Source organism: Numenius arquata, chromosome 1 (assembly GCF_964106895.1).
Source record: "Numenius arquata chromosome 1, bNumArq3.hap1.1, whole genome shotgun sequence".
In the NCBI taxonomy this organism is placed as follows: Eukaryota; Metazoa; Chordata; class Aves; order Charadriiformes; family Scolopacidae; genus Numenius; species Numenius arquata.
In genome coordinates, this window is record NC_133576.1 from 141,247,204 (window position 1) to 141,265,839 (window position 18,636).

Below are 18,636 nucleotides of genomic sequence, written 5' to 3' on the forward strand. Positions count from 1 at the left end.
CGGTGGGACACGCAGACAGCCCTCCACGGAGGTGTCCCGTCCCCAGGCAGCGGTGCAGGGGACTCGCACCACGGGGCGCTCACCCATCACCAGTTGCTCCCCACTCTCAGCCCAGTCCCCCGATCTCGGCCGGGGTCGGTGCCGGGGCCGGTGCCGGGAGCAGCCACCGCAGGTCCCTGGTGGCCACGCCGAGGGGGCTGAGGAGCACGCAGGTGAAGTTGGTGTGAAGGTGCTGGGAGCCAAAGGAGTCCAAGTGCAGGTCGTGGCGCAGGGTCACCGCCGAGCCCCGCGGCTCCTCTCTGCGCACCCAGACGGGACATATCAGCATTTGCCCCAGAGCTCCACGTCCCCCTCGAAACCCCCCGACCCCGTACTCACAGCACCATCCCTTCATGCACGGCCCCGTCCGGGTACAACTTCTCCAGGAAGGAGCCGTTCCCCAGCCAGTAGAGCAGCGTGAGCTCGGGGAGGACGCTCACTGCCTCACACGAGACCCTCACCTTCTCACCTGGAGGGGACATGGGGCTCAGAGGGGCTGCGAGGGTCCCTGCTGCCCTCCCGAGCCAGCCTGCCACAGGCACAGCCAACCCCCCACCCCAAAGGGGAACATCCCCCACCTCACCAGCACCCAAAAAGTCTCAGCTGCGTCCTCAGGGCAGGATGCACCTCATGTGTCTGATGGGGCTGGGGCAGGACCTGACCCCAACTGTGCCTCCCCCCAGCTGGGGGTCTCACTGTAACCCCCTACCCATCCCAAGGCCACTGCTGCTATGGCCCCAGGGGGTCACTTACTCAGGCAGGGGGGCTCTGCCGGCATCCGCAGGTTGGTGGTGCTGGAGGGGTTCAGGGCCATGGCAGCTGGGGAGAAGAATGGGGTGAGGAGCAGGAGGACAAGAGCTGCCCCCTGAGACCCCACAGCTCTGGAGTGGGCAGGAGGGCAGGGTCCTGAAGAGGGGATGGGGCCACGGCTCATCCCCACCACCCCCCACAGGCCACTTGTGGGGGTACACAGAGCTCAGATCCAGCCTGTGCATCCCAAAGAGAGAAATAATGTTCAGCAAAGACACAGGAGGGGGGGGTGGAACATGGGGCACCTCCACCCAGCCTTGGGTCCATCCCTCGGCCAGCTGTGCTGCCCAAAGGTGGCCCCTGATCTCGGGCCCCTGAGCGTCTCAGGATGGCTACAAGATGATGCTGAGGTTGTTCCTCCTCTCAGTGCCCAGGGAAACTTCTCTCCCTTGTGTGGGGTCCTTCTGTCTCTGGCTCAGCATTAGGAGAACCCGATGCCATTCTAGATTCATAGGCGACACCATCCCGTCATTCCTAGGAACGTGCAGAGCTCTTTAGCTGTCTGCAGTCGAGGGGTCTGACAGATAGCCTCCTTTCTCGCTGTCCCTAGGGTCCGTTGGCCTGCAGTTGTCTCATATCCGAGGTAAGTCACTTGCTGTTGAGCTACTTGGGCTTTCTGTGGAGAGACTCGATAACCATTAAGTCCGAGGTAATTTAGCAAACTAATTGTCCATACTATACACAATTCTTTTGTCTCGGTGGCTATCAATAGATCATCTACATACTGTAAAATTACTCCAGCTCCATGTGGCTGCTCCCATTGTTCCAGGTCTTTGGCTAATTGATTTCTGAAAAGAGTGGGGCTATTCTTAAACCCCTGTGGTAACACGGTCCATGTTAGTTGTGTCTTCCTCCCAGAATCTGGGTTTTCCCACTCAATGCAAACAGCAGCTGGCTTTCTGGGCTCAAAGGTAGGCAAAAGAAGGCGTCTTTCAGGTCCAATATGGTAAACCAAGCCAATTCAGGTAGTAATTTAGTTAATAATGTGTATGGGTTTGCCACGACAGGGTGCAGATCTTCAACAATTTTATTAATAGCTCTGAGATCCTGTACTATTCGATAACTGCCATCCGGCTTCTTGACCGGTAGAATAGGAGTGTTGTATTCCGAGTCACACTCCTTTAACAGCCCGTACTTAATGAACCGGTCGATTACTGGTCGGATTCCTTCCCTATCCTCCATTCTAAGGGGATATTGTCTAATCCTTACAGGCCGCGCTCCCTGTCTGAGTTTGATTATTATCAGAGAGGCATTTTTCACCTTTCCAGGCATCTCTGAGGCCCATACTCCCGGATACACTTGGTTCAGAACTTCCTCAGGTATTCCCGAGCCAACAGGAGAATTTACGAGGGCCAAACTCAAAATTTCGATTAGCTGGTTATTTCCCACTCGAAGTTCTACTTTCCCTTTTTTAAATTTTATCTCTGCCTTTAGCTGTTCTAATAAGTCTCGCCCTAGTAAAGGTCTCGGCAAATTGGGCATGTATAAAAATTTGTGTATCCCCAATTGTTTCCTAATTTAAATTTAAGAGGTTTTAGAAAATACGCCTTTTCACTCTGGCCAATAGCTCCCCTTACCGTTACCAAGTCATCATCTACAGGTGTCAAAGCTTGATTTAAGACTGAAAACGTTGCCCTGGTGTCAACTAGAAATTCCATGCTCCGTTGTTTTTTTCCTAGCTTTAATGTAACTAGTGGATCCGCTAGGGTAGATTCCCCAGGTCCCCATCAGTCCCCCTTTGCCTGGGCCTGTATCCTTCCCTTCCCTCTCTGTGTCTCTGGACACTCATTTTTCCAATGTCCCTTCTGTCCGCACCACGCACATTAGTCCCTTCTCAGAGGCCTTTTAGGTCCCATACCTCCAAATCCTTTACTCTCTTGTAGCGCCGCTACTAACTCTCATTTATCTTTCCTTCCGTCTTAACACTCTCCACGCTTCTCTGCTTTCTGCCAGCCTCAGCTCTCTCCGGATATCACTTGCTGCAACATCTCTTCAACTTTCCTTTTCCTTCTTTCTTATTACACCATTGGGTCTTGTGGAGCCACCAGTCCACAGTCCTGCTGATATTGGGGGTGGTTTCGAAGGGTGAAAAACCTGTCCGCATACGAGACTTCGTCCCATTTCCTCTCTCTCTCCTTAGGAACAACATTAGTTGTAATAAAGTGTTGTAACTTAAGATTCCATTAAAGGGCCACTTCTCCCCCTCATCCAACTTATACAGGGGCCACCACTGATTACAATATTTTATTAGGGTTTTCTTATCCACGCTCCCACCTGGTGGTCCTCCTATGTCCTTCCAATGAGCCAAAATACAGCCTAAAGGGCTCTTCTTCAATACTCCACTACTTTGTCCATTTCCTATGATGTCTGCCTATCTTTCAACCAAGAAATACGACCTGATTATGTCAACAATAACAAAACCTAACCCAGGGTAAACCGTATAAGGGTGTGCTTATCCCGCAACAGATACACCTAAACTCTAAACAATCACTAAGTTTCCTCCAAAAGAAATAATATACTTGCGACAGCTTAAACACTTAATGTGAAGAAACAATACTGCTAACAGAGCGGACAGACTGTGCTCCGTCCGAAGAGCTTTTTATAACTCCCCTTTCTACACTCCCCCTCCTACAATATTTAGACAACTCCATGGATACACCCTTGCTGCACAAATTCTACTGATTCATAATACTCCCTAAATTCCCACAGATTACCCGTTTTAGTTCACCTGAACACTCAATTTTATCCCAGTCAGACCACTTCCCCTGGCAACGAGTGCACCAAAAATCGTCTCCAAATTGTACCCAAACTTCCCGTTCACAACTGAAGAACCTGAGAACAAAGACTGGATTGCACGAAAAATCCCTAGGTCCGTGTATAGGACACCAAAAGCTAACATACGGTTCAAGTAACACTGTTCTGTAGTCCGTCATACGCTTCGTTCGTCTCCGGCCGCCCTCCTCGCGGAGAATACGGAACCGCGGATCAGAACTCCACACTCGCTCCGCAGCCGCGCTGCGTCTCACGTCACACAGTGCAGACACTCACTCGCACAGAGGGGCCCGTTACATTCCTCATTCATACCACAGAATGTTTAGATTGGAACGCTAATCAACCGTAAAACGCAAATCGTAAACCATTAACCGTTTGCCACAGGTCCACACCGAACAGCAGCATAAATTAGATGGTAACACACGGTACCGGATTTTACAACAGATACAACAGATGACAAGGATTATGGCAACGCTGCATGCAACTGCTGCCACCAAGACTAGGAGACCTGGGATACCGTTCCATGCCATACCATGGATGGGATACCATCCCATCCATGGTATGGATATACCATCCATGGTATCCCATGGGATACCATAGAATCATAGAATCATAGAATGGCTAGAGTTGGAAAGGACCTTAAAGATCATCTAGTTCCAACCCCCCTGCCATGGGCAGGGACACCTCTCACTAGAGCAGGTTGCTCAAAGCCCCATCCAGCCTGGCCTTGAACACTTCCAGGGATGGGGCATCCACAACTTCCCTGGGCAACCTGTTCCAGTGCCTCACCACCCTCACTGTAAAGAATTTCTTCCTTATATCTAATCTAAATCTCTTCTCTTCCAATTTAAAACCATTGCCCCTTGTCCTGTCACCACTCTTCCTGACAAAGAGTCCCTCTTCAGCTCTTCTGTAGGCTCCCTTCAGGTATTGATAGGCTGTTATAAGGTCTCCCCGGAGCCTTCTCTTCTCCAGGCTGAACAACCCCAGCTCTCTCAGTCTGTCCTCATAGGAGAGGTGCTCCATCCCTCTGATCATCCTCGTGGCCCTCCGCTGGACCCGTTCCAACAGGTCCATGTCCTTTCTGTGTTGAGGGCTCCAAAGCTGGACACAGTACTCCAGGAGGGGTCTCACGAGCGCAGAGTAGAGGGGCAGAATCACCTCGCGAGACCTGCTGGCCACACTTCTCCTGATGCAGCCCAGGACACGGTTGGCTCTCTGGGCTGCCAGTGGAGCCATACCATACCATGCAGCACTCGCCCTGCTACTACTTTACAGGGACTCAAACCCCACCACCCCAGGGGCGAACACCAATGCTCTTTACCTCGCGTAGGACATCTCCTCACGACTTACAGGTATCCCCTTACCCAGTTATAACATACCTGGTCCACCGATGATGGTCCTTGTCTGTCCTCGCGATGATCTGGATGAGTGGGGGAGTCCTCCTGAGAAATCTCGGGGGCGCCCAGAGGAGTCCCGTCCTCAGCAGGTCCCGCAGCCGGACAGAGGGGGTCCCATCTGGGGTGCCAAATTGACGCGCGGAAACAAACCCTACAACTCGCAGAGAGTTATAAAGCAGGTATGTTTATTGTGGCGCCGGGTGCAAGGGGGATCGCTCCTCCAAACTTGCACACCGGCTCGTAAAACAAGCGTCTATTTATGATAAAAAGCACACATATTCATTAATGTGGGCTGAGTTATTATAATTAATTCTAAGAAAAGGCATTACTATTCTAATTATTTCTAGGAACTCATTAGCATAAGTCTCCTCCCCTTGCCGCATGCGTACTGTCGCCCGGTGGTCGTGGGCCGGGGTCTTCTGGAGGAAGGCTCATAGTCTTCTTCACCGTGTACTTTTACCTTTGGCTTAGAATGCTGGGCTGGCTGGACCCCAAACCGCGGGACTGGTCCTGACCAGATGGACACTTTACCCAGACAATTGGGTTCCTCCTTAGCATGCAGGCTGTTCCTGCTATCTTATACACAAGGCCAGTTCCTTATCTTGGAATCCTGGCCTCCTGGGCTCCGAGCTCTGTTCTTTGCCAAGCTGTACTAAATCTACACTAACGACCTTTAACCATTCATTCTCCAAATCAGACACCAGAAAGAAATGCTTTGCTGTGAGGGTGGTGAGACCCTGGCCCAGGTTGCCCAGAGAAGCTGTGGCTGCCCCATCCCTGGAGGGGTTCAAGGCCAGGTTGGAGGGGGCTTGGAGCAACCTGCTCTGGTGGGAGGTGTCCCTGCCCAGGGCAGGGGCATTAGAACTGGATGATATTTAAGGTCCCTTCCAACTCTAACCATTCTATGATTCTATGGTTCTATTTTATTGAGGGCTGAACACCCTCAATACACCTGCACCTGAATGCAGGGGTGTAAAATATTCTGTAAACACAGACGGGTCAGTGGGGAATTCTCTGCCATCTACTGCACGCGGAATTTGGGTGGGATACAAACCTCATGGTCATCCCATCAACTTCCTGTACATATCTTAAATCTACAAATCTAAAATCATAAAATATCTAAAAATCAGTATCTAAAAAACACAGAATCATGGAACGGTGGAGGTTGGAAGGGACCTTTCAGGTCATCGAGTCCAACCATCATTGTCAACACAATGTTGACAAACTGTGACGGAAAGGGAAAAGGGCTTCACTGAGAGGTTCAAATGAACAATGTATTTGGATTTCACCCACAGGTCCAATACGCCACTGCTGCAGGATCTATGGGTACAATGGCCAATACACTATCGCAATTTAAAAGCAATTCGCGGAATACACTGTTACCGACCACAAGTGATCCCCAAAAGTAACACCACAAACCACGAGCATGCTAGATATCTTAAAAGAGCGCACTAATCACCATCTTAATAGCATGCCCTATACCATATGTGTGTTTCTTCATCACTTCCCCTCTCTCTGCGGTAAGGTCGCTCAGTCCCTGGGAAGTTTTGGTTCTTGTTGTGACACAATCTTGAGACAACCCCGGGCTGAGCCGGTTTTGTAGCTCCCTGCAAGTTATTTCTGCATAGAGAAGGCAAGGATGAGGGATGACAACTCCCTGCATCTCACCTGTTGTGCTCTGAAACCGGTTTGGCTGGGGGCTCCCATACACAAACCCACCACTGACCCATGTCCCTCAGCACCACCTCTGCCCGGCTTTGAAATCCCTCCAGGGATGGCGACGCCACTACTGCCCTGGGCAGCTCTGCCAAGGCTTGACAACCCTTTGCAGGAAGGAGTTGCTCCCAATCTCCATCCTAAACCTCCAGATGAGAAGAACCAGGAACGCCGGAGCACCCCAGTAGGAACCTCCTGACCCTGCTCTGCTCCCCTGCACTGCACTGCATCAGACTGCACTGCACAGCACCATGCTGCACTGCACCAGGTCATCATAAGGGAATGGCTTGGATTGGAAGGGACATTAAAACCCCCCAGTGCCACCGCCTGCCCTGGGCATGGACACCTCCCACCAGACCAGGTTGCTCCAAGCCCCCTCCAACCTGGCCTTGAACCCCTCCAGGGATGGGGCAGCCACAGCTTCTCTGGGCAACCTGGGCCAGGCTCTCACCACCCTCATAGCAAAGAACTTCTTCCCCACATCTCATCTCCATCTCCCCTCTTTCAGTGTCAAACCCTTCCCCCTCCTCCTATGGCTCCCCTCCCTGATCCAGAGTCCCTCCCCAGCTTTCCTGGAGCCTCCCCCTTCAGGGACTGGAAGGGGCTCCAAGGTCTCCCCGGAGCCTTCTCTTCTCCAGGCTGAACCCCCTCAACTCTCTCAGCCTGTCCTCACAGAAGAGGGGCTCCAGCTCTCCAGGCATCTCCATGGTCTCTGATGGACGTTTTCCCACAGGTCCATGTCCATGGAGCACCTGGTGCTGGGATTGGTGCTGCTGGCTGGGCCCCTGGACACCGGCAACCCCCTGCACAGGCGAGACCTGGAGCCCACCAAGGAGATGAGGCTGGACATGGCCCCCACCACCTTCGATGACCTCTACCGAGGTTGCAGCTGATGATTGGCACATTATGGCACAGCGTAGCATGGCATGGCATGGAAAGGGATGGCAGAGCATGGCATGGCGTGGCACGGCTCGGCTGGTGAAACCGGTGCAGCTGCATGTTAAAGGGAACCTGCCTGGGGCTGGAGGAGGAGTAAGAGGTGTGGGGGGGGGACACACACAATTGGCAGAACCCAAAAGTTAACAGGAGGTTAAACAAAGTCATGCTCAGTGAACCATCCCCTTTGCACCACCCCAGCCCTTTCCGAGAAATTCCAGCTTCTTCCAGAAAGAGAGGACAAGGCTCCGGGGACAGTGGGATGGACCACAAGGGCTGTGACCATCACGCCGGCCACCGCTGAGATATAAACCCTTCCCCGAGGGTGCCCGGCTCACCCCAGGACAGGGTTAGACCCAGACGGGGCAGCGGCTGCAGGGAAGCTCCTCCATCCCAGGGCGAGAAGCAGCAGCAGAGAACCCTCCGGGACGGGTCTGGGGGTGAAACGTCAGGGCTTTGAGCATCAGGAGGGTTTGTCCATCCCAGGAGAGCTCTGCAAACCCCACTGCAGGCGTCACACACACCTCCTGGGGAATTCACAGCAGGTTCCAGGGATTTCTCCCAGGGGCCATCTCGGCTCCCTCCTAGCAGGTGGGTAACCAGGGTTTGCCCAAGGGCCCCGAGAAATTGTGTGGGAACATGAGGGGGCTGCAGCCATGTGGGGAACAGGGTGCTGCCCCCAACAAGCCCCCACGGTGAGTCCTCCAAGCAGTGCCTGGGGAGCGGGGAGGGACACCAGCTGCCAGCACCATCGATGCCTCTGTGTCACCTGTGTCACATTGTGCCTCATCTTCAGAGCAGAGGGGCTCCAGCCATTGGAGCATCTCCATGACCCTCCAACGGACCCTTTCCAACAGGTCCATGTCCATGGAGCACCTGGTGCTGGGATTGGTGCTTCTGGCCGGGGCTCTGGCCATTGGCAACCCCCTGAACCTCAAGGCCGTTGAGAAGAAGGTGCTGGACATGGCCCCCCACTCCTTCGATGACCAGTACCAGGATTGCAGCCCCAAGATGGAGGAGGAGCTGGGGGAGCTCAACTGCACCGAGTTCGCCAACAACAGAGTCTATGCCACATACTGGACCAAGGCTGCTGACGAATGGCAGAAGCGGGAGGGTCATGTCCTCAAGCTGCCGGTGATGCGGATGGAGCATGCAGTGGCCCTCATGGCGTACACCCATAATGGAAGCTTGTACAAGACCTTCAACACGGCCGTGCGGGAGGCTGGGTCCTCCCGCAAGGAATACCTGGAGAAATTCCATTTCAAGACGCTGCATTTCCTCCTGACCCAGGCCCTGAGAATCCTCTGGGAAGCCCAGCCCCCGCAGTGCTACCAGGTCTACCGGGGAGTCCAGGAGATCCGCTTCACCGCCCGACGTCTTGATCTCGTCCGCTTCGGCCAATTCGCCTCCACCTCCTTCCGAAAGGAGAAAGCCAAGGAGTTCGGCAATGACACCTTCTTCTCGGTGAACACCTGCTATGGCGTCCCCATCAGGCACTTCTCCTTCTACCCCAACGAGAATGAGGTCCTCATCCCGCCCTACGAGACATTCATCGTCACCAACATCACCTACCATGGGAAGAGAAGCCACATCCAGCTCTATTCCACGGGCACATGCAGCAAGTACAACTGCGAATGGGTGAAAGGTGACATCCCCCGTGACGGTCCTTCCATTCCCCCATGATGGTCCCTCCATCCCCTGGGTTGGTCCCTCCCTGCCACCGGGTGCATGATATGGTACGGTGGAGGAAAGTGTGGCACAGCATGGCATGGCACGGCACAGCATCACATGGGGGGGGGGGACAGCAAGGCATAGCATGGCACAGCATGGCATGATGTGGTATGGCACAGGACAGCTTGGCACGTTCTGGCACAGGAGAGCTTGGCACGTATTGGCACAGCATGGCATAGCACGGCATGGCGCAGGACAGCTTGGTACTGCATGGCATAGCATGACATGGCATGGTGGAGGACAGCATGGCATGGCATGGAGGGGGACAGCACGGCACAGCATGGCATGGCGTGCCACAGCATGGCACGGATGGCACATTCTGGTATCGCATGGCACAGCGTGGGACAGCACTGCACAGCATGGCACAACATGGCACAGCATGGCACGCTGTGGCACAGCACTGCACGGCATGGCACAGATGGCATGTTGTGGCACAGCATGGCACATTGTGGCACAGCGTGGCCCGGCCGGGCCGTGGGGAGAAGCCTGCAGGGCCCCTGCAGATATTGTTGGTCTCTTTGGCAGAGAAGCAATGCCAGGACCAGCCGTGTGACTTCAGCGCAGGTGAGCCCGGAGCCCCCACTGACAATGGGGAGGGTGACTCCCGGCCGGGTCCCCCTGGCTGCCCCTCACCGCCCCCAATCTCTGACCCCCCCCAGGCAGGACCATCGTTGGGGACCCCCCGCTCCTCTGGGGGCTCCTCCTGGCAGCCACGGCACTGGCAGCCACAGGGGGACCCTGAGCCCTGATGCCACCCCACCACGGCGAGGGAGAGGAGTCCAGGATGGAAGCCACCATCATCACTGGGATGGTGGGACTGGACAGCATTTGGGGCTGGGGGCACAGGGACAGCCCTGCTGCAGCCCCCGTGCCCAGCTCAAGCCCTGCCACGGTGCCACCCATCCTGGGATGAGCCTCCAGCCCTGGGAACACCATCAGGGACCTTTGGCAGAGCTGCAAATGAGGCTTTTGGATGCAGCTGAGCGTGGGGTGTCCCCCCCCAGGGATGGAGGTGGTCGTGGGTATGTGGGGGGGATGCAGCAGGGCTGGTTTTGGGGGTGTCCCTTCCTGGCCGGCTACTCCGCTGCTATCTTCCCCCTGGCTCCAAGAAGAATAAAGGCTCGCTGTGAAATGGTGGTGTCTCCGGGGCTTCCCTGAGGCTGCCTGGGCTGGGGGTAGCTCGTGGTGGGCTGTAGCCCCCTCCCCACATCCCCACTCCTCCCACATCCAGACCATCCCACAGAGCCACTCCAGCGCCTTGGGTCCTGCTCGAGGGGTCTGGGGGAGGTGTCTCCTGCCAGGGTCTGGTCCCCTGATTCTCCTGTGGCTGCTCCTGGGGTCACAGCCCCCCCAGAACTCAGGGCAGCAGGGAGGAGGTTGGCACCAGCCACCCCAGCCCCAGTTTCCCAAAATTAGGGCCCTGCCAGGACAAGACAGGGTAGGGGGACTGCCCCGTGGAGCAGGCGGCTAGTAAGCAACTTGTTACCCCTCACGACTCCCAGGTCCCTCTCTGCAGAGCTGCTCTCTAGCAGGTCCCCCCCAACCTGTCCTGGTCCATGGGGTTATTCCTCCCCTGGGGCAGGACCCTGCACTTGCCCTCCTTGGATTTCATCTCTCCCTCCATCCTTGCCCCACGGCTGCCCCCTGAGCCCACGGGAAGCCCCGTCCCCAGGACACGGGTGACACCGAGCAGCCTTGATGTGCTTTAATAAACCCTGGGCTCCCACATTTGGCTGTGGGCAGGTCCCGGGGCCAGCCCGGCCATCGCCTCAGCTCGGGGCGCCGGGAGCCCCAGGCAGAGTGGGGCTGGCAGACGAGGGGCCGTGTGGACCCCCCGGCCGGGCACGCAGACAGCCCTCCATGGTGGTGTCCTGTCCCCAGGCAGCGGTGCAGGGGACCCGCACCACGGGGCGCTCACCCATCACCAGTTGCTCCCAACTCTCAGCCCAGTCCCCAGCTCTCGGCCGGGGTCTGTTCCGGGGCTGGTGCCGGGAGTAGTCACTGCAGGTCCCTGGTGGCCACGGCGAGGGGGCTGAGGAGCACGCAGGTGAAGTTGGTGTGAAGGTGCTGGGAGCCAAAGGAGTTCAAGTGCAGACACATGACCAGAGGAAACCATTGTGGTTAAGCAATGACACTCCCACGGGAACCATCCCTGTTGCACAGCCCCAGCCCTTTCTGAGAGGTCCAGCATCTTCCAGGAAGAGAAGAAGGGGGCTCCCAGCATGGTAGGATGGACCACAACGGCTGTGACCATCACGCCGGCCACCGCTGAGATATAAACCCTTCCCCAAGGGTGCCCAGCTCACCCAGGGACAGGGTTAGACCCAGACGGGGCAGCAGCTGCAGGGAAGCTCCTCCATCCCAGGGCGAGAAGTGGCAGCAGAGAACCCTCCGGGACGGGTCTGGGGGTGAAACGTCGGGGCTTTGAGCAGCGGGAGGGTTTGTCCATCAAAGGAGAGCTCTGCAAACCCCACTGCGGGCGTCACATATACCTCCTGGGGAATTCACAGCAGGTTCCAGGGATTTCTCCCAGGGGCCATCTCAGCTCCCTCCTGGCAGGTGGGTAACCAGGGTTTGCCCAAGGGCCCCGAGAAATTGTGTGGGAACATGAGGGGGCTGCAGCCACATGGGGAACAGGGTGCTGCCCCCCACAAGACCCCACGGTGAGTCCTCCAAGCAGTGCCTGGGGAGTGGGGAGGGATGGGTGCCTCTGGAGCATGTGGTGGCCCTCCTGGCATACACCCTGCAGGAATGCCTGTACAAGGAGTTCAACAGGGCCATGTGCGAGGCTGGGCACTCCCGCAGGGAATACCTAGAAAAGTTCCAGTTCAAGGTGCTGCATTTCCTCCTGACCCAGGCCCTGAGCACCCTGCAGGACTCGAGAAGGAGAAGGAGAAGGAGAAGGAGAAGGAGAAGGAGAAGGAGAAGGAGAAGGAGAAGGAGAAGGAGAAAGAAGGAAGAGAGAGATGCCCACATCTGGCCCTCCAGCCAACAGTCGAACTGGACAGAGCTTTGGAAATTAAAGAAGATCCCCTCCATGCTGAGCCCAGGTCCAGCCCAAATCCACCTCAGGTGGCCCAGTCCCCAAGTCCAACACCAAGCGCAATCATGGCATTCTCGTTGGTCGTCTCTTGATTTAGAAGCATAGAATGACAGAATGGTTTGGGTGGGAAGGGACCTTAGAGATCATCCAGTTCTTTGTAGAATGGAAATAAGGAGATGGGGTTCGTTGATGAGGTGTTTGGAGCTCTACAAGGAGAGGCGCTGGAGAAAGAGGGGGGCCCTCATTCTTCCTAGAGATGCCCATGAGGGTGGAACAGGGCTGGCTGCTTCCTTTGGCTCCGACCAGGTAAAACCAAGAAAGGGCAAGAAGAAATGATGCTGGAGACACAGGAGGCCCCTTCCCAAGTCCCACATTTTAATGCCTGGCTCTCGCTGTAAAGGTCTCTCCTTTTCAGAGGCACCGCTGTCAAGATCCAAACCCCTTCCCGGTGCCCTCCCAAGGATCCCTTCCTTGCTCGCAGATGGCACAGAGTGGTCTTCTCTCTCCCCCTGGTTTACACCATTGGGTAGACGACAACAAAATAACGAAGCTCTGACTCAATCAGGTGTTTGAACCTCCTGTAAATGTCACGCAGGAGCCGATCCTCCTCACTGGTCTCTTGTTGGGCTGTGAATATCCTGACCTGTGGGCACGAATGACAGTCGTGTCTCTCGGGTACACGGAGCTGGCCCAGCCCGTGACAACTCGTGACAACAAGAAGCCTCTGTGGCTAATGAGGGATCTAGAGAAGCCAAACGCCTTGGTTTGGAGTAAAATCTCAAGGTGTTACCGTTTTCACTCCAAACGGACTGAAAACATCATCTCCTGCTGAAGAATCTTTGGGAAGTGCAAGGTTCCTTCTACCCCCAGAACTGAGGCACCCCCGGGACCTCGCACGGATCTGGGAGGATCTACAGAATTCAGCATCTGGCCCCCAAAGCAGCATGACAGCATCAAGCATCATCTGGGGAAGGGAAGGATGAACATTCCCTGCATGACCTTTCTCTGGCCATGGGGACCTCACCTTTCTCTGGGTGTTGGAAGGGAGGAAGGGAGCGGGAGTTTTGAAGCACAAAGTCCTACCTTTAGAGTAGTCAAAGTGCATTTCCTTTCCGCACGGTTTTGGAGCAGCCTCTCCACAAAGGTGACACTTAGAAATGCCCGGACTTCCAGAAACAACAGCCTCTGGCACGATAAGACGAGCTGTAGCAGCTCATCGTCCAGCCGCTCGTGGTCATTGTTTAATTCCAGTGTTAATTGCTTGAAAAAAGAATGAACACTGTTAGTGCTGCTGAGCAGAGCCAGTGAGGGCAGTGATGAGAATTCAATTAACAAGTTTCCCAGCGTTCCCAGAAGAAGTGACCATCAGGAGATCATTTCTGTAGCTTGACGTGAGCAGGGAATCCTTGTGTTGTGTTGCGACAAGAGAACATGCTACAGTGATCCCCACTCTCCCATGGAGATGGGGGGCCCATGTGCATTAAAGACCATCCTACGAGACAGACAACTTCTATTACCCTTAGAAGATGCGACACCCACAGATCACGCCATGATCTTTTTTGACCAATTGGAAATTATTCCAGACGGGAGAGTAGATCCAAAGACAATTTCTGGAAAGCTTTGCAGATCTCTGGTGTTCATGGGAGGCTGCAGAGCAACAGAACTTAGAATCATGGAATGATCGAGGTTGGAAGGGACCTTTCAGACCATCAAGACCCACCATCAACCCAACACTGACAAACCCACCACTGAACCATGTCCCTCAGCACCACCTCTGCCCGGCGTTGAAATCCCTCCAGGGATGGCAACTCCACCACTGCCCTGGGTAGCCTCTGCCAAGGCTTCACAACCCTTTCCAGAAAGAAATTGTTCCCAATCTCCATCCTAAACCTCCCCTGGTGCAACTTAAGGCCGTTTCCTCTTGTCCTGTGGACTGTTCCTTGGGAGAAGAGACCAACCCCCCCTGGCTACACCCTCCTTTCAGGGAGTTGTGGAGAGCGAGAAGGTCTCCCCGCAGCCTCCTTTTCTCCAGGCTGAACACCCCCAGCTCCCTCAGAAGTTCTCCAGACCCTTCTCCTTGTGCTCCAGACCCCTCACCAGCTCCGTTGCCCTTCTCTGGACACGCTCCAGTCCCTCAAGGTCTTTCCTGTTGTGAGGGACCCAAAACTGGACCCAGCCCTCGAGGTCTCAGCAACCCTCAGACCATGTGCTTCCCTCAGGCACTCAATGACCTGATGCTCATTTACACGGGTCAGTTGTTGCCTACCTTTGGTGACACATCCTTGGTGACACCAAAGGACTTTGACATGGGCACCACTTGATTTACATCTGCTGTAAGACACTTGTGCGTGGCCAGAAGGGAGCAAAGCCCTCAGTGCAGGCTGTAAGCAAACAAGGGCTGCAGACTCTTGTCCTCAATCACAGATTTCCCTGAAAAAGGGTGGGGTTCAGAAAAGTCTGAACGGGTAAGAGAGTTTTCAGGTGTTGAATGTGAAGGTGTCTAACCAGAATATGCCTAGGGCTGTCTTACAAAAATGAAGTTTTTCTGCCTGAAAAGTTCTTTTTTCTCACAGCTGGCATTCCAACCACTGGTATTTCATGTTTCTATGAGGGCAACCTGACATCAGTCTGACAGCGAAGACCAGCACAATGGGGATCGCAACTGGACAATGATAATCACAGAATCATAGAATCATAGAGTGGTTAGAGTTCCAAGCCCCTGACACGGGCAGGGTCATCTCCCACCAGAGCAGGTTGCTCCAAGCCCCCTCCAACCTGGCCTTGAACCCCTCCAGGGATGGAGCAGCCACAGCTTCTCTGGGCAACCTGGGCCAGGCTCTCACCACCCTCACAGCAAAGAACTTCTTCCCCAGATCTCATCTCAATCTCCCTTCTTTCAGTGCCAAACCCTTCCCCCTCCTCCTGTGGCTGATCTCCCTGATGAAGAGTCCCTCCCCATATTTCCTGGACCCCCCCTTTAGGTGCTGGAAGGCTGCTATAATATATATATTGACCAATAATATATATAGTGACCTGAACCAGACTGTAGTGGGACACTGGAATGGCCATTTATGGAAACTACCCTCGTGAGGTAACAATGAAGGCCTGTTGGATCACTCTCTTGGCTTTGTGACGCTGCAGTGAGATGTCACCGCTGGTTGCCATACCTGCAGGACATGCCAGTAGGCTGGGAGGAGGTTGGTGACGGTGGGTCTCATTGTCACGTCTGGGTCACTGAAGTTGTAGCTCCGTAGACTGATGCTGCTGACGGGGATCTCCACCAGCAGGATCCGGGCGAGGTGATCGTGCTTCATGATTCTTTCAAAGAAGAAGTTCACCCTCAGTCTGGGGGCTCTCTTGGCCAAGTTTGCCCATGACATGCCCCAAACCACTTGCTCGTGAGGGTCTTGGGAGTGACATTTGATGTTCAAGGTGCGCAGGGAGTGAGCGCTGTGCTCCCGCAGGACGTCCAGCAGTTCGTCAGAGATGCAGTTATAATTGAAGGTCAGGACGACCAGGCTGTGGATCTTGGACATGGTTTGGTGGAACAAGGCGCTGCTGTAGACAGGAAGGTGGAGACCAAAGAAATCTTCCATATTGATTTCAGATAGAGAGCTTTCATTTGTAGAGCAGCTGAGAGAATTCAGAAGCTCACAGCCTTCTTCCAAGGTTACTCTGGCTCCTTTCAAGTTGAGATAATCAAGACGTTTGCTCATCCTTTTGAGGAAGGTCCATAAGTTCTTGAGAAACTGAGCCCTCACCACATTTTTCCACATCAAGCGGTCTAATCCCAGGTACTCAATGCTCAGGGACATTAGGCGATGGTTATGCCTACTGAGGTGTGAAAAAAGACCTCTCATTGTCACTTGAAATTTTCGGGTGAAGGCCTTGCTGTAAGGATTCCGTAACTTGATCTCAAGGTGCTCCAGATACTGGCCAAATTTCCTGACATACCACAGAGCGCTTTGCAACTCCAACGTGTCCTCCCTTGAGGGTCGGCCGTAGAACGTGATGGTTCTGCTTCTCCAGAGGGACCCCGAGTGCATGGCCCAGTTCCATTTTCTACAGACCCGGGTGGCATGAGATCTGTCCCTGTCGTCTGACCAGTGGAAGATGCGCCTCAGACAGACATCAGGGAGGTGAGCCCAGGGGCTCTGCTCAGGTTCGCTCTCGTCTTCCATTGGGAGGATACTTTTTCCCTTCTCTTTGGGGTGTTGAGCCAAACCTAGAGGAAGCAAGCTGTGGGTCATTGTGCTGCAGTGGGCAGAGAGGAGGCTGGTGGGTCAGAAGGCCAAGTGGGTGCTGATAAAACATGGAAGTCAACCACCACAATGGCAGAAGTTACCAGTTCCACTCTCAAGGTTGGGTTGGGTAAGGATTCAGCTCCCTGCGCTCTCCCCCAGCTCTCATGGTCTCCCTCCCAACCTCGGGATTTGTGTTCTCCGCCTCTGACCCCTCCATTCCACAAAGTCCAGCCGTTGCCATGGAGCAAAGAGGTACCGTTTGTGATGTCACCACAGCTGGAGGTGGGCGAGGGCAAAGAGGGAACACAACCCACTTGGGTCAAGTCGTTTGGGCCAAGGTGAAGACCCTGAGAATGCATAGCAGGTATGTTTGGTGGCCCCTGTGGCAGGAAAAAATAGTGGCCACAGCCTAAAAGCCAGGTGCCGGCCGTGTGACTTGTCTTGGGGGGAGTGAGAGAGCGTCCGCCTCGTTCCTTGTTGCTGGCTGGGGTTAAACCACAGTAGTCCTTGAACCAATACTCTGTTGGTTGAGAGTTGCCTCTTAGACTTGATATTCCAAAGTGACATATTGGCTCCTGTGTCCACTAGAAATGGTATTTTTCCCACAATTTTCTATTTCTCCCACAATTTGATCCTTATGATCCAGTTTAACACTCCAACACTCAAGATACATCTGAGTCTCCCTCCTCCCATCATTGCTGTTCGGAAACATTCATCCAGTTCCTCCCAAATCTGGGTCCCTGTGGTCTCTTGGCTTCGTGGTACGTTCCCGTCTCCAGGCCTGGGGACCTGGGTGGGCTGGAGAAAGGGGCCAGCAGGAACCTCCTGAAGGTCAACAAGTGCCAAGTCCTGCCCCTGGGGAGGAACAAGCGCCAGCACCAGCACAGGTGGGGACCACCCAGCTGGAAAGCAGCTGGGCAGAGAAGGGCCTGGTGGGCACCACCGTTGACCATGAGCCAAGGTGACCAAAGGTGTACTGGGCTGCATCAGGAGGAGCAAGGCCAGCAGGCGGAGGGAGGGGATCCTCAACTGGGAGGGCTGGGACTGCTCATCCTGGAGAAGAAAGGGCTCAGGAGATCTCCGTGTCCATCAATACCTGCAGGATGGGTTCCCATGGACAGAGCTGGGCTCTTCCCAGTGGCGCCAGGACCAGAAGCCATGGGCAAGATGACACAAGAGGGGAGGTTGGGGCATGGGGCACCTCAGTCTGACCCAGTTTCCATCCTCCTCCAGCCAGGTGTGCTGCCCAGAGGTGGCCTCTGATCTTGGGCCCCTGAGCGTCACAGGGTGGCTACAAGACGATGCTGAGGCTGTTTCTTCTCTCAGTGCCCAGGGAAACTTCACTCCCTTGCATAGCAACATGGACTCATAGAATCATGGAATGGTTTGTGTGGGAAGGAACCTTGAAGACCATCCAGTCACACCCCCGGCCCTGGGCAGAGACACCTCCCACCAGACCAGGTTGCTCCAAGCCCCCTACAACCTGGCCTTGAACCCCTCCAGGGATAGAGCAGCCACAGCTTCTCGGGGCAACCTGGGCCAGGCTCTCACCACCCTCACAGCAAAGAACTTCTTCCCCACATCTCATCTCCATCTCCCCTCTTTCAGTGTCAAACCCTTCCCCCTCCTCCTATGGCTCCTCTCCCTCATCCAGAGTCCCTCCCCAGCTTTTCTGGAGTCCCTTTAGGCTCTGCAGAGGAGGAGAGAGAAGAGACCCCGCTGCACCCCAGACCCCAGGGGGACCTGCGGGCAGCACCCCCTCCTCAGCCGACAGGCAGGGCTGCCTGGTGCGGGCAGTGGCTGGGATGGGGTGAGGGTCTGGGGGGCTCCCCCACACTCATTGCAAGTCCAGGGTAAGCCTGGACTTCTTCCACCACCACCCCCTGTTCTGGGGAGCGAGATGGGGCTGGGGATGCTCCTGCTGCTGCTGGGACCTGGCTGTGCT

At 55.0% G+C, this 18,636-nt stretch overlaps 2 protein-coding genes across 2 annotated transcripts; one reads left to right on the forward strand and one right to left on the reverse strand.

Annotated features, from left to right (window-relative positions):
- The first annotated feature begins 8,540 nt into the window (after positions 1–8,540).
- Positions 8,541–10,146, forward strand: LOC141467641 (erythroblast NAD(P)(+)--arginine ADP-ribosyltransferase-like). Its single transcript, XM_074152271.1, has 3 exons — positions 8,541–9,318; positions 9,930–9,968; positions 10,064–10,146. The coding sequence occupies exons 1-3, from the start codon at positions 8,541–8,543 to the stop codon at positions 10,144–10,146; spliced, it is 900 nt and encodes a 299-aa protein (XP_074008372.1).
- Positions 10,147–12,961: 2,815 nt separating this feature from the next.
- On the reverse strand, positions 12,962–16,628 carry LOC141470889 (F-box only protein 39-like). The gene is made up of 3 exons (XM_074157189.1): positions 15,615–16,628; positions 13,531–13,707; positions 12,962–13,090 (listed from the first exon to the last, which is right to left on the reverse strand). The coding sequence occupies exons 1-3, from the start codon at positions 16,626–16,628 to the stop codon at positions 12,962–12,964; spliced, it is 1,320 nt and encodes a 439-aa protein (XP_074013290.1).
- Between the last annotated feature and the right edge of the window lie 2,008 nt (positions 16,629–18,636).